Source organism: Cyrtonyx montezumae, unplaced genomic scaffold, assembly GCF_038088225.1.
Source record: "Cyrtonyx montezumae isolate F1298 unplaced genomic scaffold, pur_monq_1.0 scaffold_20, whole genome shotgun sequence".
Lineage (NCBI taxonomy): Eukaryota > Metazoa > Chordata > Aves > Galliformes > Odontophoridae > Cyrtonyx > Cyrtonyx montezumae.
The window spans coordinates 2,950,533-2,973,950 of record NW_027071937.1 but is presented as its reverse complement, the minus strand read 5'-3'; the positions used below and the strand labels follow the sequence as shown (position 1 = coordinate 2,973,950).

The window sequence follows — 23,418 nt, the reverse complement described above, 5'->3', positions numbered from 1 at the left end:
AACCCCTCTCAACCATATGAGTTTCCTTGAAGATGAAGAAGAGCATTGGCACAGCTGTCAGATGGGGCTGGGGCAGATGCTGTTCATCACAGGAGTGTTCCTGAGCCATGAAATCCTGCTCCACCTCCTGCTCTTAGTGCTGAGCAAGTGCTGTGCTACAGCCACAGACAGCGTGGCTGGGAACAGTCCTGAGACCTCTGGGTCCCTGAGCTGTGTGCTCTGTTCTTGTCCATCTGCACACCAGCACGTGTCAGATGGGAGCAGAAGCATTCTCCAGAGCTGAGTTGTTTCCTCTTAAATACACGTTGCTTGTGTCACCAGGGAGGATTTGGATTGGAGCAGCCAGGCACAGGACTCTAGTTTTTGTCTTTGTATATAGAGAAACAGAGCAAAGCCTGGGACTGACATGGAAGGAAGGAACAAGAGTCCAGCAGCAACAGCAGCAAGCACCCAATGCTATGATAATCTCTGCTTCCAAACACTGTGTTAGAGGGATGGAGCACCATCCATCCCAGCCCACCAGCCCTCTGGGAAGTACAGCAGAATGAGGCATTCCCATTTCAGTACTACCAGGTGAGCTGCCACGCAACGACCACCTTTATAATTCTCTTTAAAAAAAAATAATTAAAAGAAACGACAGAGCCACAAAGAAATCCAGGAAAACCAACGGTACTCATCAGCTCAGCTCCACTTTGGGGCTGTTTTTTTTTTTTAACTCATCCCTGGTGAGAGTGGGGAGTGCCCTCCTGAGATGAAGTCCCAGGTCCTTACTGTGAGAGCTCTTCTCATTGCTGAAGGTTTTCAACTTCATGCAAATATCCCGTAATATGTGAACAAAAAAACTGAGTCTTTGCTCCCTCTTTTGACCCTCAGCCCCACCTGAGCATTTCAGGGTAACGTTATGGGCCCCTATCCCTGGAGTTTCTCAGCAGCAGTGATGCCTTCCATGCATCATCTCCTTCCATCTGTATCTTCCACCCGTGGTTTCTGCCCACTGGGCTCAGCCTCACCACTCAGCAAGTGTTGTTGCGTGCCCTGTAGGAATCAGCTTCCCCACACCCTTCCAGGTTTGTCCCCTCATCGTTGTCCCTCGTCAGGTGTTTGGTGTGCAAGTCACTTTGTCAGATCCTGATTTCACCTTTTTCCTTGGGGTTTCTGTTATTTAGGAGCTGTTTTATGTCTTCTAATGCACCCAGAGCAGCTCTGGGGCATCGGCGCTGTTGGTTGGCATTAAGGACATGTAGGAGTGAGTAGAGAGGTTGAAGCAGAGTTTGATGTTGGCCTGAGAAAGTAATAGAGAAGAACTGGAACCAGATGAGGTCCAGATGGACAAAAGGCTCTGCACAAGTCTGAGTGTTAACAGCAGCAGCCTACCTGGCCCTGGGCAGCCAAGCAGAAAACACTGCACGAATCTCGGGAGCCTCTGCTGCTCATACACTTAAAAGCAGTTTGCAAAAATAACCTCTTGCTTTTTGCAGGAGAGTTTTCAGCCAGCAAACAGAACGTCCTGTTGGTGTGCTGGGCAGCAGGAGGGCACTGCAAACTGGGCTGGCGTTAAAGGGAGCAGTGTCCATATAGGATAGCACGTGCTTTAATTTCCTGTTGTCAAGGAGTAAGTTTTACATTCTAGCTTTTATGTTTTTGCACTTGGGATGGAGTTGGTTTAGCAGCCTGAAGGGTCTGATTGTGCTGCAGACAGCTCTGGTTTCACTGCAGCAAGGCCTGTGCCCCTGCTGCTGCTCCTCACTTCGCACAGCCAGGTTTGAATTCAGCAAAGAGGGAAAGTGTTGGGGGTAGTTGTTAATAAATAGCAGGCTTCAACGTGGCTGAGTGCCTCATTCAGCCCAGAACAAAGAGCTGGGGAGGTTCAGGCCATGGTCTCTCATGGTGGCAGCTCCTGTTGCTCAAGCTGTGTCCTGTGGGAACCGTGGATTTAGGGCATGCAGGAGTGTGATTGAGACAGAGATAGTTACCAGTGTAACTGTCTGCATGAAGCTGCTTTCCAGGTTTAGCGACAGCTTTGCGCCGGCTTCAAAAGGAGATGATTAATAATAATGCTATTAGCATCTAACAAGCGTTTTTCATCTGTGTACTCTTCAGACATTGACTCATCAGCATGTGACATGCTTCTGGCTAGGTTGCTTCTCCTGCATGGGACCTGAGGCAGGTCTCTCCCGTCTGTTCAGAGCTGAGGGCTGGGTCCTGATTTGCAAGCAGAGTGTGATGGCACAACCCTGCTGCCGGTCCCATGGCAGCTGATCCAGGGGCCTCTGTGGGAATCCAGCACCAGCAGCTTCAGGAGATGGTCTGGACTCAAAACTTATCCGTCAAAGTGACCCATTTCTCTTTTCTTTAGGATTCCCTACTGCTGTCCCTTCACCTCCTCGATTTCTCCCCCTGCAGCAGCACCCAGCCATTCCTCGCACCCACTGAGCACACTACGAGCAAGGTCAGGTTGGAGAGCAAGGCAGCAGGTGTGTGTGTGTGCTCTGCAGCTCACAGGGATGCTGAAGGTGTTCAAGGCTCCGTGGAGCTCCGGGGTCCCAGCTCACCCCTGGCACCGCGGCCAGGAGCCCTGAGCTGATGCTGTCCCTTTTTTCCCCCTCCCCAGCTGTGCAGGAGGAGAGGCAGCGGGGGAAAGACCGCAACGAGAACGAGGTGGAGTCCACAAGTAGCGCCAACGAGGACATGCCCGTGGAGAAGATCCTGGAAGCAGAACTCGCTGTGGAGCCAAAGACAGAGACGTACATTGAGGCAAACATGGGCCTTACGCCGAGCTCGGTGAGGCACCTGATCCTTGGTCCTACTGTCCCATCCCTAATAGTCCTGCTGTCCCTTGGTCCTGCTGTCCCTTGGTCCCGCTGTCCCTCACACAGGGGCACTGTGGTGAGCTGGGGCTCGGTGTTGGCATGGCAGTAACCCAGCAGCCAGCCTGTATTGGGTCAGGGCAAGGTTAGCTTGTGGGAATCAGAGCTCAGCAATGCATCTCCTGGATGAGCTCAGGTGAAAGCCTGAGGAAAGCAAACCTCTCATCCCGGTGCAACCAGCAGCACTGGTGCTCTGCTGCCTCGCAGCCGTAGAGAGTGGTGCTCAATCCACAGCTGCAGAGAGGAACAGACACTGCAAGGTGTAATTAAAAGGACTCATGGAGATTTTGTTTTAGTTAACAGCCATTAGCACTAAAAGCAGGAAGGCACTCCATGCTCTGAAGAGCTCATAGTCCAATCAAGGCAGTAAACAGAGCTTTGTGGCTGAAGTGCAAAGAGATAAGAGCTGTAAAATTGGGGCGTGACTCTTTGGGTGCTGAATTACGCAGCTGGGAGGCTGTGAGGAGGGGAGAGCTGTAGAAGTTGGCTCTCAAGTCCCTTTCCCGTTGGATGCCTGTGTTATAGCAGGGCCTGCTGGAAGCAGCAGGGCTGTCACAGGGCCTTGTGCAAACAGGAGGGAGCTGGCAGGAGAAAAGAGTGAGAAGCTGTCAGAGGGAAACTGTCTGGGTGCTTTTTCTTAGGAGATTCCCTTATCAGCATCTTTGCTTTGAGAAAGCCTCGCTGTGAAACAGCTGCCTGCAAATGTGAGAGCCATTCTATCCTCTGGAATTTGATTTCTAGGACAGACCCTGTGCAGAGCCCTCGAAAAGGGCCTTGTTGCAGAGCAGCACTCACAGCCCAGCAGTTAGGATGCAGTGCTGATTCCTCAGTTCCCATGAAAGCAGTGTGCTGCTAAGTGTGGGGCTCTCCAGCCCTCCCTTAGGCTCCAGCTGGAGCTCTGGAGCACGCAGCTTCCTCAGCCAGGACAGCAGGAACACGTGCTGAAACATCCCTTTGCATCTCTGCGTCTCCTATGGCTCTGTGTGGGGCTGGAGCTGGGAGGTGCAGCTGTTTCAGGGAGATGGAAGGACTGTGCAGGATTTGTTTTCTGCTACAATCATACTTCACCTCTTTCTTCGGGCGAGGACTGGGCAGGGAGTACCTTACCTGGCAGAGTTTGGGAGTTCTGTGTGTTAGGGGGACGCTTTCTTTAGCCTTAACCTGCAAGGGTGCTTTGTGGCTTGCTGAGCACCTTGCTTAGCCAATTCCTTCAGAAGCTCCTTAAGCATGGCACTGCTGCCCCATAGCCAGGAGCCTGGCTGGAGGGAGCAGCTCTGCCGTGGCCAGCGAGGGGCTCGGAGAGCTCTCAGGAGTGGAAATACTGGAGGGGAGTTGGAGGCAGCACTTGTGCTGGCTTGAAAACAAACCCCAGAGAGCAAGGTGAAATAAATGGCTTCGTCTGGCACTGCGTCTCCTCAGCCTCTTGTAGCAAATTGAAAGCTAGTTCCTGCATAATTCAACACGCATTACTGTGAACAAGGATGTGTGTTGCATCTAAATAGAAGCAGGAGGCTTGTTGAAATGCCCTGTTACTGTCGGGCTTCTGCAGATGAGGTGACATTTGTAGCAGGCTTGGTGGCTGTATGAGATCAGCAGCGCAGTGATGGTGAGAGGGACGAGGTGTTACCCTCCTCCAATGCTCCACTGTGGCACGAAGGCACAATTCAGTCCCTAATAGATGCATGCAAGCTGTTTCCTTTAGCAAGGGATGTTGGGTCCTCCTGTTTGTGCCCTGGGCACATCTCTGAGCACTGCTGGAGGTGGCAGCACGCAGGTGACACTCTCCTATGTGCTCCCATGCTTGTGCCTTCCTGCTGCCGTCCCCTGGTGGCTGTGGGAGCAGAGGTACCTTTGCTTTGCACTGTTCTGTCCTCCAGCCATAGGGCTTCAGCACAGCTCTTGGGGCTGATTCAAGGGGAGGGCAGTGGGGGGAACGCTCGGCTGTGTCCCAGCACTTCGGTTGGCACCAGGGGAGGTGGGTGCAGTCACAGTATGAAGCCCGTGGTGGGGAAGGATGGCTTTGCCTCTGCCCCTGTGCCCCAGCAGCCTGAGCACTACCTTGTATGGGCTCCTGACTGCTGAAAGGCAAAGCCTGTAACTGAGAGGTTTTATCCCCATTAGTTCTTAATCAGCCTTTAGCAGCCGGTTTCAAGTCACCATTTTCTGGAAGTGCCTCCAAGCTGTGGTTTTCCAGCAGGATCAGGTGCCCTCCTGTCCTTTCGTTCTGTCACACTCCGGCACCGTGCCCTTGCTATTTACTGCAGGGGGGGATTTGCTTTCCATGCATGGGGATGGTTCCTCAGTGCCGTTCTTGGAGGTGAGCGGAGCCCTCCGGCCCGAGGGGGTGCCACCTTCAGCTGCCTCTCAGTGTTCAAATTCTGCCAGGAACTGCGATGTGAGGAGGAATTAGCACGGAAAGCCAAGCACAGGTTGTGCTGGCTGCAGAGCAGCCGTGGTGCATGCAACCTGTGGGAGCTGGGTGCTGCCATTCCCCAGGGAATTCATAGCATCACACAATGGTTGAGTTGGAAGGGACCTTAAAGCCCATCCGGCCCCAACCCCTGCCATGGGCTGGTTGCCCCCTGTCAAATCAGGCTGCCCATGCTGCCCAACCTGGCCTTGAGCACCTCCAGGGGTGAGGCATTGCCCAAGGTCTCTTGAGCAGCCATTAGGGCTGGAGGACCTTCCCCATAAGGATCCCCCCTGACCCATGGTGCTGAGTGCCAGCCCGTCCCCATCCATCTCTGTGAGCAACAGGTGAAAATACTTTGAGGGTGGGTGTGCCAGATGCTGGTTATTTTAAGCCTGGAGATGGGGAAACGTTGGCCACTGAGGCACAGAGATGGTGTTTGCTGCCAGTGGATGGCAGTGCCACCGGAGCAGGGGATCATAGGGATGGCTCCAGGCAGAATTGTAGGGCTTTTTGCTTTACTCCAAGCAGCATTTCTCATCTCCCTTTCATTTGTGAGCGCTTGGTCAGCTCTTGTAATGCAGTCAGCAAGGGAAGGGTTCCTTCCACAATGTTTTATTCTCTGACCTTTTCCCTTTCAGTGCCCTAGGGCCCATGCATCCTTTATGGCATGTCCACCTCCTGCTTCCTCCATGCCACTGGGTGAAGGCCATGCTCTGCATGCAGAGTCCCATGGTGTGCTAGGCAGGTACCTCGAAATCCACAGTACTGAGGGAATATGAGGAGAAAAGTGAGAAGTCAGCAGTGTGGGTGGCAGAAAAAAGGTGAAAAGGAGAGAAGGAAGGAACACACCATGGGACACAGACATGTGCACGGGGCAGCTCCTGCCTTGGCTGCACAGAGCCCATGCCCCAGCCCCGTGCAATCCAGAGGTGCAGCAAACACTCCTCCTCTGAGTTTGAAACTGTTCTTTTAAGGACATGGAAGAAAAATAATTGTACAATCAAAGCTGCTAGGTATCACAGGGGATTACAGCTGGATATGTGGAGGGGCTCATACATCCCTGTCCAGAGAGGTAAACCATATATACACACTCTTGCCAGCAAGGTCTGTCTTCACTGGGGTTAGATGGTCTCTTCCCCTTCCTAATCACAAGCCCACTTGAGCTGTTAGCAGTTCCTTTAAACAGGGATTTGGTGTGTTTAGGCTGACTGTCCTCCTTGAGAGCAGATGGTTTGTGTTACTGGGTAATATTTCAAAGCAGAGGGTTTTTCTCCTTACTGTGATGCCCGCTTCACGCTGTGGGGTGCAGTGAGGAGGTGAGGAGGTCCTAGCACTGGGGGTGTGCACGCTGCAAGGTCCTTGCAGATGGTGCCCACATAGAATGGGCATAGAGCTCCCAAACTCGGGCAGCAAGCAGGCAGCAGCCCTTTCCCTCCTCCTCCCACCTCTCTCCTTGCTGTCTCCAAACCTTTCCATCTCCTCTTTGCAGCCCAACGACCCGGTGACGAACATTTGCCAGGCGGCCGACAAGCAGCTCTTCACCCTGGTGGAGTGGGCCAAGAGGATCCCACACTTCTCAGAGCTGCCCCTGGATGACCAGGTCATCCTGCTGCGAGCAGGTGAGCCCCAGTGCACCGTATCCCTCAGTGGTCGTGCTGGGATTTGGGTGTTGGTAACTGGAAAGCCTTTAGCTGCTTCTGAGGAACAGCTTCGGATCGTTCAATTGCTAACTAGGATTGAAAAAGCCCCGAGGGATGTGATGCTGAATGGGATCCAGAATGTTGCACCAGCTGCCAGTGGGCTGAAAAATGGCCCGGCCTTGTGTGTGATGAATGAGATGCTCAGGAAATGAAGGGCATGATGCGCCAGCATCCTCCTGAGCCGGGACTGGAAAGACAGAGGGGCTTAGGTCTGCATGAAATGCCGTAGAACTGCAGTATTTGATCATAATTAAAAGCAGACAGGGGAGAAAAATATATCGCCTTCCCTCTCCCACCCACCAAGATGAAAATGAAGTTCTTCAGGTTTATTTTAAATTTCCTTATTCTGCAGGGGGTCTGGAGGAGCGAGGGCTCTGGGAGGTTACAGGCAGTTAGCTGGGAAAGGGGTCTTCTTCCAGCAAGTAAAAGCAAGCCCCAGCTGCTGGCAGGTCCTGCAGAGGGCTGGCGGGTCAGGAAATTACAAGCAGACTCAGTGAGGGTACGTTATAGGCACAAAGCTCTTTGCATAGCTCCAGTCATCAGAGAAGTGAGTACAAAGGCTTTGGGTCAGTGCAGCAGAGTTTTGTTCCCTGGAACAAAGGGACAGGAGAGTTGCTGGTGGGACATGGGAAACCCCTTCCAGCGAATGACATACTCGGTGGGAAGGATGAAATAGGGATTGGAAAGGAAGAGACCTTGGTAGTTGTAAAATTCCTGTCTTTTCTGGAGGGGTTCTGAGCACCTGGTGGAGCTGTGGGTGCCCCTGTTCAGTGCAGGGAGTGGGACCACATGGCCTCTAAGGGTCCCTTCCAATTCAAACAGTTCTGTGATTCTGTAATTGCTGCAATTGTTTGTAAAAAAAAAACCCAAAAAACAAAAAATAACCAAAAAAAGCTGAACTGGGTACGTTGTGACCCGATGCTATCTCTGTGTTGGTGAGGGGAGGGTGGGGCTGCAGACCCCATCATGGGGCTCTGTCATGGGTTCCTGAGCACGAGGAGCTCCCATGGGTTCCCCACTCCCAGCATCCCTGTAGGGACCTCAGATAACCTCCCCCAAGTCCTTTAAGCTGTGGCTTTATCTATTATTGAGTGGCGAGAGAACAGCTGCCCATGAAATATTTAAGTATTAAAATTTAGCTAAGAGCCTCCATCAGGTGCACTCATGCATCCTCTGAGGCAAAGCTAAGTGGAGCACGCATGGAGGAGCTCGGTGGTGGCAGCAGCTTTCCTCTGCAGTCCTGAATCATTTAAAATCTTCCCTTTTTGGGCTTTTTGGAGGAGGGAACCCAACTTTTTCAGCCGCTTCTGCCTGACTTTCCTTTCTACCAAACCTCTGAGACTGCAGTAACGTTTTAAGGGCTGAGAAGGGGAACCTGGTTTTGTGGCTCCTTTTATAGGGCTGAGCCCACAGCACCTTTCCATGAGTCACCATCTTCCTGGTCCCCTCCAGCTTCCTGCAGGCTCTCCTCCATTCTTGGGTTTCTCAGTGTTGCAATCCCTCTGCAAGTGCCAGACCTCACCCAGCGTGTAACCAAATAAATGGTCCCTTGATTGGGGTGGAAACATCCTGTGGCCACTTAAGGAACAGTGAACTTTATTCCCTGTTAACATTTCTAGTGGCACAACCCGTCAATGCAACGTGGGTAAATACAGCACGCGTGGACCTTGTGTTTGTTGCAGTCAATGAGAAAAGGCACATTTCTGTGGAAGGAGGAGGTGGGGGACGTACTCACATGGCTTTTCCAGCCTGGAAAAAGAAAAGAAAAAAAATGAAAAGTCATATAAATGGAGAATTCTGGGCCGTGCTTTACAGATCTGAGTTCTGGACATCTGGGCTGGGTAAATCAGGCACACGGTGAGGGCTGCAGAGGAGCTGTCTTAACCAAAGATGCCTCTGCAGATGGGAAGCTGTCAGAACATCAGCTCTCCGAACTTGACAGCACTTCTTCTCCTTCTGGGTCTGTTTCAGGTGTTTTTGAGCTCCTCTGGGAACGGGTTCATGAAAAGATGTCACGTGGGAGCAAAGCTGGAGGATGGTGGGTGGGGGCTGCTTTCCATTTGTAGTGAGTTCACATTGCTCCCACGGTGCCCTGGCTCAGCAGATGCACACTTTCCTGTCTCCTGAAGTGGTGTATTCTGTCATAAGGCCCAAGCTGCTCCCCAGGCCGTGCTCGTGGCCACGTGCAGCGGTGTTGCTCCTCCAGATACTGAGCTGCAGAAGCCACGCATCTCACCCTGGTGCCAGGGCAGTGGCGGGGCTGATTCCCACCCACCCCCTGAGGACGTGTGGCTCTGACCCACGGCCTTTCTGTTGTTTTCTCTGCAGGGTGGAACGAGCTCCTCATCGCCTCCTTCTCCCACCGCTCCATAGCCGTGAAGGACGGGATCCTGCTGGCCACAGGGCTGCACGTGCACCGCAACAGCGCGCACAGCGCCGGCGTCGGGGCCATCTTCGACAGGTGGGAGAACAGAGCTCTGTCCCTGTGCCCATTGTCCCCCAGAGGAGGATTGGGGGACAATGTCCTCCCAGAGGAGGATCTCCTGGGGTTGGTGCATCCTACGGGCACATCACGTGGCGTGCAGAGCCCAGCAGCCCAAAATAGCCACGGAGATTGCTGCCCGTTGCAAAGCAGTGCTTCTCCCACGGGGTCCAGATGCCTCCCAGTGTTACGAGGGGGCTTCTCTTTCTTTCCATCTCCACTTGGGCCTGGAGGTGGTTTTATTTTCACAGTGAGAAAGCACCAGAAGTACCCAGTGCGTTCCACAGGCTCATCCCAACAGCTCTTCCATCACTGAGCTCTGGGAAAGTGTTTCAAAGCAGTGCATCCCCCCCAGCATGGCTCCGGGCAGCACTCACACTGTGACTGATTTCTCCACCCCGACCTCATCGTGAGGTGCTGACTTGGAACCAAATCACTCGTGCTTTCTCACTTTGCAAGGAAATCATTCTTTGGCGCTGGGTGACATCATTTGTTTCCTGTGAGGTCATAAGTGCAAGCTCATGACTTCATGGCAGGCTCCAGCAGGAAACGCTGGGCAATCACTGGAAAATATTTCAAGACCAGCACCTGCAGAGGGAGCAGAGGGAGTAATAAAAATTACCAGCAGAGGAAATTGCTTTTAGATACCTGCCTTTTTTTCTTTTATTATTACTTTTTATTTTTAGGAGGCTCTGTCAGGTGTCGGATTCGCAGTGAGTGCACGAAGTGGGTCCTTCTGTCTCACAGGAACTGCTGATGTTCCTGACGAATGATTTTTTGATACAGGATTAAAATGAGGGCACATCCTGGTCTAAGCGAGCCCTGTTCCGTGACTTTATTACACACGCACCTCGCTCTGGGTCTCACACCTTTTATTTTCTTTTTAATGCTGACGCTTTTGCTTCTCGTGTCCTTTGCAGAGTACTGACAGAACTCGTGTCAAAGATGCGAGACATGCAGATGGACAAGACAGAGCTGGGCTGCCTGCGAGCCATCGTCCTCTTCAACCCCGGTACGTACAGCCCCCTCCTCCTGTGGTGCCACTGCATCCTTCAGGCTCCTTTTAGTACCCATAGAGCTCTCTTGCAGTTCACTGTGCTCACTGCTGAGGACGGGGCAGCAGGGACAGCTTATGGACATGTCCTGTGCCTGGGCAGGGTCTGGATCCTTGCATTGCCCCCAGTGCTCCGGGTCTCCTTTTTGAGAGGCACTTTTCCCCTCTCAGTCCAAAGGGGCTTTGGTTTGATCCCCATTTTCAGCATCCCAGCTGTACAGTTCTGGTGCTTTAGGGAGTTGTCACTAAACAGGAGCAGAAGTGGATCTAGGCCTTTAAGAAAGACAAAGGTATGGATCAGGGCAAAGTCAGAACACGTTGTTATTATTATTGTCCCTGTTCCCTGATCCCACGCCAGGCGTTTCAGCGGGGTTCAGCGCTGTCTCTTGGTTTCGTTTTTCAGCTTGACTTCTTTTTCCCTCTTGTAATCACCAGCAATTTGTTGTCTGCAATTTGGGATTAGCCGTATTTGGTAAAAGAAGGGAAATCTGGAGAGGTTCCTGTTGTGCATGTGCTTGGGGACAGCGACTGCTGCGTGTCCCTTTTGTCCCTGCTAAATCCAGGTCCTTGTCACATCATGGGACCCTGAGCAGGGGCTTTTCTTACAGCTCTGCTGCAGGGCTCAGTGTTAGAGGGAGAAATCCCCCAAGCCCATGCCTAGAAGGCTTCAGTTTCTTCTGCAGAGAGTCTGTGGAATGAGACAAATGGTTGGGGTTGGGGTACAGGGTGGGGTGAAACGGGTCACCAGGGTGCACGGGGAGACTTTGTGCCTATCTCAGGGCTGGAGACTGATTCTCCTTCCCTCATCCTTCAGACTCAAAAGGTCTCTCCAACCCAGCTGAAGTGGAGGCGTTACGGGAGAAGGTGTACGCATCGCTGGAGGCGTACTGCAAGCACAAATACCCCGACCAGCCAGGAAGGTGAGTTGTTGCCTCCTTGCTCCACCTCACTGCCCCCTGAGAAGAGGAGAAAAGTCTTTGTCCCCCTGCTAGGCATGGTCCCACAGCCCAGCAGGACTGGTCTCAGGCAGCCCTGGCTCTGGTGGAACGCCCACAGGGGTAAGGGGTATCGTTTCCCTTTTGGAAACCACGGAGAGCAAACCACAGCTGAAACAAGACACACATACAGTTAATTTTCAGTGGCAGATGAGCATCATTGCTGGGAAGTGAAAGCCTCAATTGATGCTCCTCTCTCCTCCCCCCTCCCCCAATCCAGCTGGGAATGGGAGGGGGAATTAGGAATGCTTTCCTGGACTGCTCTGGAGCTGAGTGGGCGCATTTTCCCAGTTACAGCCTCGAAGCTGGCAACTGCCAGTTAAGAGACTGACAGCCATTTGAGAAACCAAGTACTGAAAGCACTACTGAGGCATGAGCACTGGGAAACACAGCCTGAGCTGCTGGGCTTCATGTCTCACCTGGATTCCTGGTCTGGGTGGATTGGAGAAAGGATGCTCTTGAAGAAGTGGATGCAGTGGGCAGTATATTGGACCTGGTTTTGCATATGATTGTGCTGGAAGATGGAAAAAGACACACTGTTAAGAGGCTTCGTGGTGCTCCAACATAGGACCCACTGCAATAAGCCCCAGGGGCCCAGCAGGGTTAACTCTTGGGCTTCAAGCCTGGGGGTTGCACAGCTCCTAAAGGAATGCTTTCCTGTCCCCTGGCACAGTGTGATCCCCTGGATTCCAGGGCTGGAAGCAAGTGGAGCATTGCCTGCTCCCTGCTGCTCTGCAGGGAGGGCATGGGCTGTGTGTGCTGCTGGGATCGTGGCTGCTTCCCCCCCAGCACACTGTGCTGCAGGCTGGTGAGCTCACAGTTAAACGTCTCCGAGGGCTGCAGCCATCATCTGGTTTGGTTTAAAGTGAAACTTCCTGAATGGGATGGTAGGGCTGATTTGTTTTTCCTGGCTCTGCTCCCGCTGTTCTCGCCAGCTCAGCAAAAGAAAATAGAAAAAAAAAATAGGGAAAAGAGAAAGAGAAGTGTGCATGCGTGCATAACATCGGTGTGTTTGAGCCTGGATGTGTGTGTGTGTGCTTTCTGCTCCCCTTCTCTCTGGGCTGGCTTTGTCCTGGCATTTGCTTGTATCGAAGCCCTGACTGTGCTGCACTAAAGCTAATCAAACAGGTAAAGGGCCTTTCTCCCCTCTGGTGGGCAGTGGGGGGCTGCCAGGGTGGTCCTGCTGACCCCCCCAGGACCCCCTTCCATTCCCCAGCTGCTTTCCCTTCGGCCTGAGCAAGCAGAGAGCTGCAGCACTCTCCTCACTGCAGAGACCCCACGAGCACTCCAGGATGCTGCCTGCTTTAAAGCATGGCACGGATACAGCACACCCAGCCCGGGGATGGCTCTCCGTGCCTTATTTTCCTCCTTCCACTTAGCAGTTGTTTGCTGCAAACATCCGCTACCAGATCTTCAAAGCCAGGGGGTGTAATTAATGTATTTCCCATCGCTTTGGGAGCAGAAGAGCGTGTGAGCTCCCAGCCTGGGAGCAGTGGGGACCTCTAACCGTGCCGTGTCTCCTGCCCCCAGGTTCGCCAAGCTCCTGCTCCGCCTGCCAGCCCTGCGGTCCATCGGCCTCAAATGCCTGGAGCACCTCTTCTTCTTCAAGCTAATAGGCGACACGCCTATCGACACCTTCTTGATGGAAATGCTGGAAGCACCCCATCAAATGACTTAGAGAACTGCTGCTGGGTCAGTCCCTCGCCCGGCCAGGGCCATGCGGGCTCCGTCCTCTGCTTCCTCCTCCTCTGCCCCAGCCCCTTCCCTCTGCTCCCCAAATGCTGGAGGCACCGTCCGAGCTTCTCCGCGTGGTCCCCGGGGCGAACCCGCACCTCCTTGCCGCCTCATCACGTTGACCCTTTTGTCCGTTCGCTGTCACTGCTGCATCTAAAGACCTCTGATGGCTGTTTCCCTGCGGTAGATGTAGAGGAGTGGGGACGGAGCACTTCGCACCGGTGCCGGGTGGCACTTGTCAGGGCAGCGGGGACGGTCCCATCCCATCCCGGCCCTGCACTGGGCTTTGGACGAGCCAAGGGAGCGGTCCGGCTCACCGGATTGCAGGCTGGCTATTTTCAGAGGATGGAGTTTTTTTGGTGGTTTTTTTTTTGGGGGGGGGGGTTGTGGGGGGGAGGGGAGGGTTGTTTTTTTTTGTTTGTTTCGTTTTGTTTTTTGTTTTTTTTTTTTTTTGAAAAAGAAGAGAGAAAAAAAAAGAAAAAAAAAAGAAAATTATTCTATTTTTGGTTTCTAACTATTCTTAGTAGTCTCAGCAGTTCCTTCGCAAAGGGAGAGGCTGCGGGAGGGGCGGCCCACACCGGGCCCTACCACTGAGTCACTGTGGCTGCACAGAGCCTCCTCCTCTCCACTCAAAGCTAAGGATTTGGGACTGAGCTCGATCCCTGAGGGGGATGCCCTGTCCCCCCCCCCTCTGCTGTCCTCAGTGATGCTGCTCCTCTGGGACATGCAGCTCTGGAGCGCTTGCTTTAAGGCTGCTGGAGATTTGGTTCCACCTTTGTGCAGCTCATGGACATCTCGCTGGGCCCCCTGCCCTTATCACAGTGCCCAACATCCTGGCGTGGCCTGGCAGGCACTGCCTTCTTGCAGGAGCCCATCGTGCTGGAGCAGCAGGAGCTGATGGCTCAGCAGTGCTCCTGCTGGGTTCTGTGGTCCTGAGTTGGTGGAGGGATGTTTCCATCCAGTGGGTGGGCTCAGCAAAATTCCCCTCGTGTGACTGCGGGGAGCAGCAGCCCTGCAACCACCAGCAGCCCGTGCATGGGGATGCAGCAGCTGTGGTGCAAGGCTGCAGATAGCAGGCTGCTCCCTGGGGCTGTTCATTGGCCACGATGCAGGAATGGGGCTCGCTGTCCCTGACTGTCCCTCGTTGGAATGGTGAAGCACCTGTGCCATTCACCTCACCCTCTTGCATGAACCAGGTGAGAAGATCAGAGTGAAGGCTCTCCTCGAGGGTTTCTCTCTCCATAACAAGACTGAGTGTCCCGAACACGCCATGGGTTGGGGGGAACCAAGGCTGAGTGCCTACAGACTGAGAGCTTCCCCGTGGCTTTCGTGTCTGCTGTGCTATAAGGCAGCCAAGTGTTTCATGCCGAAGAGAATACAATCTTCTGCAGAGCCCCCCACCAGCTGCTCTGTGCCTGGGGGAGCACAGTTGTCACCCTCCTGTCCTCACCCCACTGGCAGCTCGAGTCCCAGCTCCATCCCCCATCAGTCCATCTCCTTGCTGGAGAAGCACTCAGGATTTTCAGGTCTGGCCCAAAATGGCAAATCCACAGAGGTGGGGAAAGTGTTCTGGCTGTCCTCCAGCAGCCTGCATGCTGCTGAAAATATTATTAAACAGTTTCACCCTGGAAGAATTTGCCAAGAAAACAAAGCAAGAGAAATTGAATTGTAGTGAGGATGCCAGTTAAACAGGGCTGCTCAATGGCAGCTCAGCGTGAGGCTGAGGGCTGGCAGCAGTGGGGTCAGGGAATGCTGGGAGTCGGTCGGCTGTGCACTATAATAAACCCAGACCCTTGTTTATCTCCCTTGGGTAGAACCACTTCTTTTCTTTTGTTTTTATTTTAATTTTAAGCGATGGACTGCTTGAAAGGGGCTGTTGTGGTTTGCACTGTTGGGTGGCTGAGCGTGTGCCCCCATCCCATCCCATTGCATCCCTTCCCATCCATCATATCTATCCCATCCATCATATCCAACCCATCCATCATATCCATCCCATCTCTTCAATCCCATCCCATCCAGCCTTATCCCATCCGTCCAGTCACATCCCTTCACCCCCACCCCATCCCTTCCCACTCTGTCCCATCCATCTCATCCATCCCATCCCACCCTGGTTTGACCCCTACGAATGCAAATGCTGTGAGCAGAGGGGTGCCCTCAGCATACAGCAGGGCACAAAGCCCCCATGCTGGGGCTCCCAGTCAGGACACATCTCCGTGCCTCGGTTTCCCCAGGGCAGTGCATTGCTGGGATCCCTGCCCCATGCAGAGGAGGGTTTTGGGAAAGGCTCAACATTGTCCTGGTGTCGAGGGAGCTCCCATCTCACTGCAAGTCAGCACAGCTGCTGCTTTCAGCACAGCTCTGATTCATAGCAGCAGCCTTTTGGGGCTCACCCCTAGAAACAAGCCCTGATCCCCCATGCAGGGCCACCAAGGCTGTCGTCCCTGGCAGAAGGATGAGCTCCTGCACACCACTGTCACCCACCACAGCAGCCTTAAAGCAGCCTGCTTTTGCATGAGTTTGACTCTTTCATCTGTATCCTTTATCACTTTTTGGCTTCTTATTTTTCATCGTTTTCCTCATCGTAGTTACTCTGACTGTATTTCGTGCTTGTTTGAGGAGGTGATCCGTGGGTAACAGAAAGAAGAAAAAAGAAAGACAAAAAAAGAAGGCACATTATCTGCTAGCGAGGTAGGATTTCCATTTAACCAGATCTTAGTGCTCCTGCAAACATCTGGTTTCCATTAGGGCGATGATTTTTTATTTTATATATATATATGTATCTATATATATATATAAATTTCTTTTTGTTGGTGGGACAATCTTTAATTTTCTAAAGATAGCACAAACATCAGCTTTTCAGCCCCGTGGGGGATCCGGGCTCCAAGGCGATGCTGTCCCCATCGATCCATATGTGCGTGTGTATACATGTATGTACTGTAGATATATACACTGTACAAATAGCCTCACTCACATATACCTATATTATACCTGTAGCAATTACAGACTTATTGTTTTGGTGTTAAGTCGATCCTTTCCCCTCCCCCCCCCCTTCTTGTATGTTATTTTTGCTTCACGTGAGCGAGTCCGTTGGGTGCGAACCCCATTCCCAATCGGTGCACGCCAAATCTGGGTCCTTATAACTCGTGGCAGAGGAGATGCATCTATTTTAAGATGCCTTTTTGTTTCTTTTCTGTTTCGTTCCGTCGGTTTGGGGGTTATTTTTGGTGTTTTGGGGGTTGTTTTTTCTCCTTTGTTTTGGTTTATTTTCCCCTTGGGAGCAGCAGGTGGATTTGAGTTAACGATAGCTTTGGCCGCTCCCGCTGCGTAGGGATGGATGCGTTGGCTGTGAGGTCCCATAGCTGAAATCAAACAGAGTCAAATCCAATACACAGGAATTTAGATAAACGATAATAATAATAAAATCTAAAAAAAAAAAAAAAAAAAAGGCAAAAAAGAGGAAAGATGAGGAAAAAAATATCTAAAGCGTCAATAAAGGTAAAAAATAAAAAAATAAAAAAAAATCTATTTTTGTACAAACGTAATTTTATCCCTGACATATTCTTGGATATTTTTTTTTTCCTTTCCTGGATTGTTTTGTTTCTTCTACAGAGGTTGTTATAAACGCACTCTCTATTTTTTCTCTCCTTCTCCCCCTCTCTTTCTCTCTGTCCGTGTCCAACTGCAGGGACAGAGCTCTGAGGGGGAGGGAGGAACTCCTGACTGTGTTTTAAAGGCTTTATATGAGATCTCTTTTTTGAAATATTTTTTTTTTTTTGAATGAACTTTTTATTCCCCCCCACCTCCCCCTTCCCCTCCTCCTCCCCCCACTTCCAAAAATGATTTTCGGGGGGACCCGGGGGGGGGGGAGGGGTGGAGGTGGGCTGGTCTGGGGATGTCTTTTGTCACACATATAGCTGGCGTTCCCGCAGGTCTGTTTTACTGTGAAATCACTGCCGTATGTCATTATTCACTAAAAAAGAAAAAAAAAAAGGAAAAAAAAAAAAAAAAAGAAAGAAAGAATTTGCTGCTGGAAACGCCAGTATTTTGATGAACAATTGTTACTAGAATTGTGGAGGAAAAAAAAGAGAAAAAGAGAAAAAAAAAAAAGAAAAAGAAAAAAGGAGAAAAAAAAAATATATATGAGCATTTTAAAATATAAACCCAGTGCATGTCCTCGTTTGTTCTGCAGGGGTGTTTCCTCACTTTGGGGGGTTCTGTCCCTCCCAGGGAAGTTCCCTGTGGGTTCTGCTGCTACTGGGGGGCTGAGCATCCTCCTGCACCCCTCTCCCACTTTCAGCCCTGCAGGAAGAGTTCCCCATTGCTTCCACCTTTCCCTGGTGATGGCATGGGACGGCCCAGAGCCCCGCAGGACATCAGTGCTGGGGGAGCCCCAGGCCCCATGGCACGTCCTGGGGACACGGCACATGGCAGGGACATGGCACGTGCTGAGATCATGGCACATCCTGGGGTCATGATACCTCTCAGAGTCATGGCAGGTCCCAGGATCACAGCACATCCTGGGGCTGTGGGACATCCCAGGGACACGGCGCATCCCGGGGAGCAGCACCCAGCGATGGGGATGGGTGCACTGACAACGCTGTCCCCGTGCACCTGGGCACAGTTCTGTCTCCCTCCCCTCCCATTGTCACCGTATCGGGTGCCCTGAGTGTCACCTGCCCTCGTTGCCAGGTACAAGCAAGACTGAACTCGCTCTTGGGTTTACAGCGGAGATAAAACCGCCGGCGGCGGCTGCCGAGCAGTGACACACAGACAGCAAATGGATATTTCAATGCGGTCAGCGCTGATCCGTGCTCTGCCACAATGTTTTTTCCTTTGGGAAGAGCTGGGACGCGAGGGATGATGGTGCTCGGAGGTGACAGCTGCTGCTGCCTGCTGTGGGACACTGCCTGATGCCTCCCAACCCACTGCAGCACCCGCAGGCGCTGAGCACTGCGCTCCCACATGGGACGGATGCTGTTCCAGTGGCTATTTGTCTTGTTAACCTCCAGGCAGCAGTTTGTGTTTGGAGAGTAAATATTGACCTCCTCCCTCCCTGAGGTTTTGGGTTTTTTTTTCCATCTTTTCCCCTTCTCCTGAGGTGGATGAGCTGCGATGCGTGGCCAAGGCTCCACACCGTGCTCACGCTCGTGCCATTACCCATTGGCACCGAAACCATGCTGTGCTCTGGGAAAGGGGCTTGCTTCACTATTTAAAGCAGCTGAAGCCAAAAGGAAAGGGAAAGCCGAGCTGCATGCTATTTCCTTCCTTGCCCAGTTCGCTGTCCCCTCCATGGTGGCACGGAGGAGGACAGCACGGAGACAGGGGGCTCAGGGATGGCACGGAGGGATGCAGGGCTCTCTGATCTCCTAATGGCAGATCTGCTTACACCCCGAGCTCTTGAGGTTGTGGCGTTGAGAGTGGATTTCAGCTTCTTCTGCTCCTCTGGATACTTTCTGGGCACAGTGTGGAGGATGCTGTGACGGTGGGTACAGAGCTTTCTCTCAGAGCCGCATCTCATTGGTGGCAGTGGGCCAGCCCCTTAATTTCTGCACATCCCAGCACTGACAGAGATGGAGTGAGGTGTCGGCAGACGGTTTTGAAATCCTTAAGAGAAGGGCTGTGATCCCAGTGCTCTGCATGCCTTTGCTTTGCAGCAAGGACGGGCTCTACAAATAAATACAGACAGATGAGCTCTTTCACTGGTCATTTGTCACTTCATAATTGCCAAAGAAAAGCAGGTTAGTTTTCTCCTCCTGACCTCTCTCAAGGAGCCTTTTCACCCCAGCTGGGCCAGCGGTCAGGTCAGGTCCCCACGGGGCAGGGCAGCCTTCATCCTGTGCTGGGGCTGCAAGGGGCACCTCGGCCTTTGGCATCGTGACATTTCCTGGGGCTCTGCGTGTCATTTTGTGGTGTCTCGGCCACGTGTGGGTGCAAAGGGGCTGGATGAGGGTAGAGAGCCCTAGGGTGCTGGGAGGTCAGCACACGGACGGCTCGGAGGACTTGGGGTTTGGGGTCCATCACTGGTGCAAACTAAGTGTGCTGAGCTGGGCTGTGCCAGGCTGTGCTGAGCCATGGCAGGCTGAGCTATACCATGCCATGCCGTGCCGAGCTAAGCCGAGCCGTGCTGTGCCATGCCATGCCCAACTGTGCCGAGCCGAGCCCAAGAGCAAAGTGCTGCTGCCCCCTCCCGGCCCCACTGCCCACCCTTCCCTCCACCTCCCTGGTTTTCATCAAGTTTTTAACCCGTTTTTTCCATACAAATGCCTTCTTTTTTTCCCTTCACACTCTGACAAAGAGTTAACACAGTGCACGCGGGCAAAGCATCGCCTAAAACGAGCATCCTTCATTTCCAAAGAAATCGAGATCCCAAAGCACAGGCGAGAAATACTAGCCACAAAAATTTTGCATCCCTCTCTCCCTTACAACACTGGCAGTGAAACCTTGTTTGGCTTTTATAGGCAAGATTTTCCATACCGTGCTCCAACGCAACTCAATTCCACTAAGCCCACATCTTGTTTTTCTACTGACAAAGTGAGGTATGATTCTTGGCTCGCTGATTTTCTGCTGTGGAGGCCTAAATGAAAAGATGCTTTTAAAGCTCATTCACTCAACACTCAGCCTGAAACCCAGGGGGAGGGTCGGATGGAAATTCACTGCAGTGATCGGATGGGCTTTCTGCTTTCACGGTGGGGGTGAGGGCTGAAGAAAATTAAATGAAGGCAGAAGTGTTTGCTAGGATACCGGTAAAGGTAGAGCAGAGCGCCGAGTAGAACAGCCAAGTCATTTAATTTGTTTTCTTATAAAAAAGCTTCTGTTTGAGTCACTGTGATTCCTGAGGACATGGCTCTCGGTGCTCATTCTGTCTGGGTCTTTTAATTTCTGGCACAAAGTCGTCCCACCCCACAGGAAATGCAGAGCATCCTTCTCTCTGTGCAGGAGCGTGCAGCAGGACCAGAGTAGGAGGATGGGACAGGACAAGGGAGGGGGGACAATTGACCCAGCTCAGAGCTGGGCAGCCATGGAGCAGAGCAGGAGCTCTTCTGGCACCCTCCTGCTTTCTGCTTGGGGATTTTGCATTCTGCAGCCCCTTCCTGGGGCTCTGTGAGCAGATTTTGCTGCTCCAGCAGCTGCTTTGCACTGGGTTGGGGTGAGCAAGGAGCAGGGTGGGAGGTCTCGAGGACACTGTGACAACAGGAGGGCTCTGATGGGATGTGGGACAGGTGGTCCCAAATGTCCCTGGGCCCTGAGCAGCACCACACTGAGGGGTTTGCTCCACTGTGTCCGCAGCCCCCAACATCTGCTCCCTTCCCACAGCAGGACGTGGGTTCCTGGGCGATGTGAAGACATTACCTAATGCTTTGAAACCGGATCCTCCCGTCAGACTCCAGTTGGATGGGAAAAGCTTGCTCCGGCCTGTCTGTTCCTGCTCCAAAAAATGTTTCCCTCCTTATGGCAAAGAACACGCTGTGCACAATTTCCTGCTATCTGGAGGGTGGAGGTGGGTCCCCAAAGACCCCACGGATTAACCCCTCCCTGGGTTGTCCTGCTCTTCACTGATCTTATTTCCTTTAAGGGGACCATCTTTCTATGCCAGACATCCCCACATCCTCAGCCCTGCCCCATGGAAGAGGCTCATGGAAAGGGAATTCAGGCTGCTCCTAAGTGCTCCCCACGAGCTCCAGCCTCCAGTATGGCTCAGCCCAGCCCTAAACCTGCACAGCACTGTGTCCCCAAGCACCAGCCGTGCTGTTCTGCTGACGATGGAAGGAGTGGGGTGGTATGAGCCCCGTTCCCAACCTTCAGAGATGTTTGCATCAATCTATCCAGCTGTAGATTCACCGGTGTCTGATACAGGATGCCCTCACCCAAGAGCTTTGCCCCTGCAGGGACTGTGACAGGAGTGGGTGTCCAGGGCTGGGTGGGATTTGGGGATGTCCCTTGGATGTCTCCATTGGATGCACGCAACCCATTGCAGCCCCGTTGGTGGGCGATGCTGTCTCCAAGCACTTCTGTCTCTGCAAGGCTGGCAGGAGAGACAATTTGTGGCTGGCTATTTGCTGTTGTCACTCCAACCATTTTACCTTAAGAGGCAATAAAGATGAAAGCCAATAATAAGTAGCCAGCCATCGGTTTTTTTTTGGGGGGGAAGGCTATAATTTACTCTGTCAGGGCTGCAGGGAGTCCATCTGAGGCTGGTGTTATTGACAAGATCTCTGTATGGTTTGATTCTCACAGTACTTATGTGTGCTCTGAGCAGTAGAGGGTGACATTTTTGAAATCTAAAAATACACAGCCAGGAGCAACCTCCCAGCAGCACGGGAGGGAGAAGGATTCATGCCCTGAATGTTCTGAACTTTATGAAATGTACATTTGAGGGGAAAACTGTTGGGGGCTGCTGGGAGGGGAGCTGCCCTTGGCTGGATGGGGGCATTGATGGAGCTGCTGGGACCTCAGTGTGGCCCAGGGTGAGCTCTTTGGTCTGGTCTGGGGGACAGGGTGGTCATGTGCTCATTGTAAAAACAGCAGAAATGAAGCTTTAACCTCAAAGATGATCTGGATTCTCATTTTCTTCTGCTTCAAATAAAGCAGTAGCCTTGCTGACGGCAACACTTCCCCCCGGAGCACGAGAGCTTAACCCTACGAATTTGGGGAGCCCAATGACAGAGACACATCGTGTTCTTTCTCACACAGATCGTCCAACCCTTCCTCCTCCTCTTGTGGGGGAGGGAGAGGAGGTGGTTTCAGGAAGCACAACGGGTGACTAATCTCCCTCCTGCCTCTGCCAAGGAGAGCAACCAGCCGCAGCCCCTCCCCGCTGCCTGCGCGAGCCCTGCCGTGTCAGCAGGGCTGTGATTTATGGCCATCAATCCATCAGCCTTATTTATAGCAGCAGCCCTCTGTGAGATTTCACACATGAAGGCTGGCTTGCTCCACGGCCTCACTCCTGCCAAAATCCTCTCTGGGCCCCATCACCCTCCCAGGGGCTTTGCTGTGCCATGCCCATGCCCATGCAGGGAGGTGCTGCTGCACGCTCCTTCCTACCCCTTTTCTCCCCCCTTTGGGGACTGTGCACGCACAATTCCCACATCACCTCCCTTTCCCTTCTCCTCGCCTCTATCTTTAGAGAGCTTTCTTGCAGCCGGAGCTTTCCACACTGAGATGGGAGAGGAACTGCTTCTGTCCTGAGGCAGTGGGCAGGAGCAGACATCTGTGTGCAAGAGCTAGTGTGATCTGCATGTTTCCTTATTCAAAACGCGATCTTTATCTCCGTGGTACATCCACCATGACTATTCACACACTTAGCTGCTCGCCAGCTGTTGTTGTGCAGCCCTTCCCCATCCTGCTGCTCCTGGGTGCCTCTGTTCCTCGGGTCCGTGTGGGATGGAGCTGGTTTCCAGCACCACGGGGTCTCCATTTGGGAAACTCTGCAAAGCAATGGGGCCATCCAAGCTGCTTTGTGGTAAAACGTTTGGAAAGCACGACCCTCAGAAAACACATGGCAAATAAAAGGAACGAGGAATAATCCTGTAAACCCCTTGACTCTATGACAGCAGAAGGACCAGGCGCCTTGGGGTCACCTGGGGATTGTAATTACATTTTCTCCCTGATTAGCTGGGAACGGGAAACCCTTTTTTCCTGTGGTCACGGCAAGAGAAAGTGTTGCAGGCTCTGTTTCAACCCGAGCCTGCTCGCAGCAGTTCTCCCTGTGCGTGATGGATGGGGCCCGGGGCCGGGCTGCCTGTAACAGCCAAATCACTTACCTTGAAAATGCAAACCTTATGGAGAGCGAATCAATAACTCCTGCAGCCCGCGCTCTGCTGACACGCGGCCCGAGCCCGCAGGAAATAAACCCTTTGTTAATCTTTCTCAAGAGGCACGCGGGCTCCTATAAAAAGCTTCTGAAGTAAGTAACTAATTATGGGCTGCACGAGGCTCCAGTCTGTCACCCCGACAGCTCCGCGGAGCCGGGACGTGGTGCTGCTGGTCGGGATGATGGACGAGCAGGAGAGCTCACAGCTCTGCTCTGAGAGAGGAAGAACTAATGGGCAAATAAATTACAAATCAATTATTAAACCTCAGCAACGTGCAGAGCCCCGTTCGGGTTGGGTATCAAATATACATTTCTAATTAGCTCAACTACTCTTGTCCAAGGTGCACTGGGTGCTGCCTGCT

General features: G+C 52.6%; 1 protein-coding gene and 1 long non-coding RNA gene across 2 annotated transcripts in view; one reads left to right on the top strand and one right to left on the bottom strand.

Moving 5' to 3' along the window:
- RXRA (retinoid X receptor alpha) overlaps nt 1-13,511 on the top strand; it is a 70,861-nt gene extending 57,350 nt beyond the window's left edge. The window contains exons 5-10 of the mRNA XM_065737338.1: nt 2,612-2,781; nt 6,770-6,899; nt 9,309-9,441; nt 10,383-10,474; nt 11,331-11,436; nt 13,042-13,511. Coding sequence (XP_065593410.1) covers nt 2,612-2,781; nt 6,770-6,899; nt 9,309-9,441; nt 10,383-10,474; nt 11,331-11,436; nt 13,042-13,189 — 779 coding nt within the window. The 3' untranslated portion in view covers nt 13,190-13,511. The remainder of the gene's footprint in view (nt 1-2,611; nt 2,782-6,769; nt 6,900-9,308; nt 9,442-10,382; nt 10,475-11,330; nt 11,437-13,041) is intronic.
- A 4,676-nt stretch (nt 13,512-18,187) lies between these two features.
- LOC136049259 (uncharacterized) lies at nt 18,188-23,075 on the bottom strand. Its single transcript, XR_010622279.1, has 4 exons — nt 23,007-23,075; nt 22,545-22,670; nt 19,720-19,819; nt 18,188-18,911 (listed from the first exon to the last, which is right to left on the bottom strand). It is a non-coding gene; the product is annotated as an uncharacterized LOC136049259 (long non-coding RNA).
- Nucleotides 23,076-23,418: the final 343 nt, after the last annotated feature.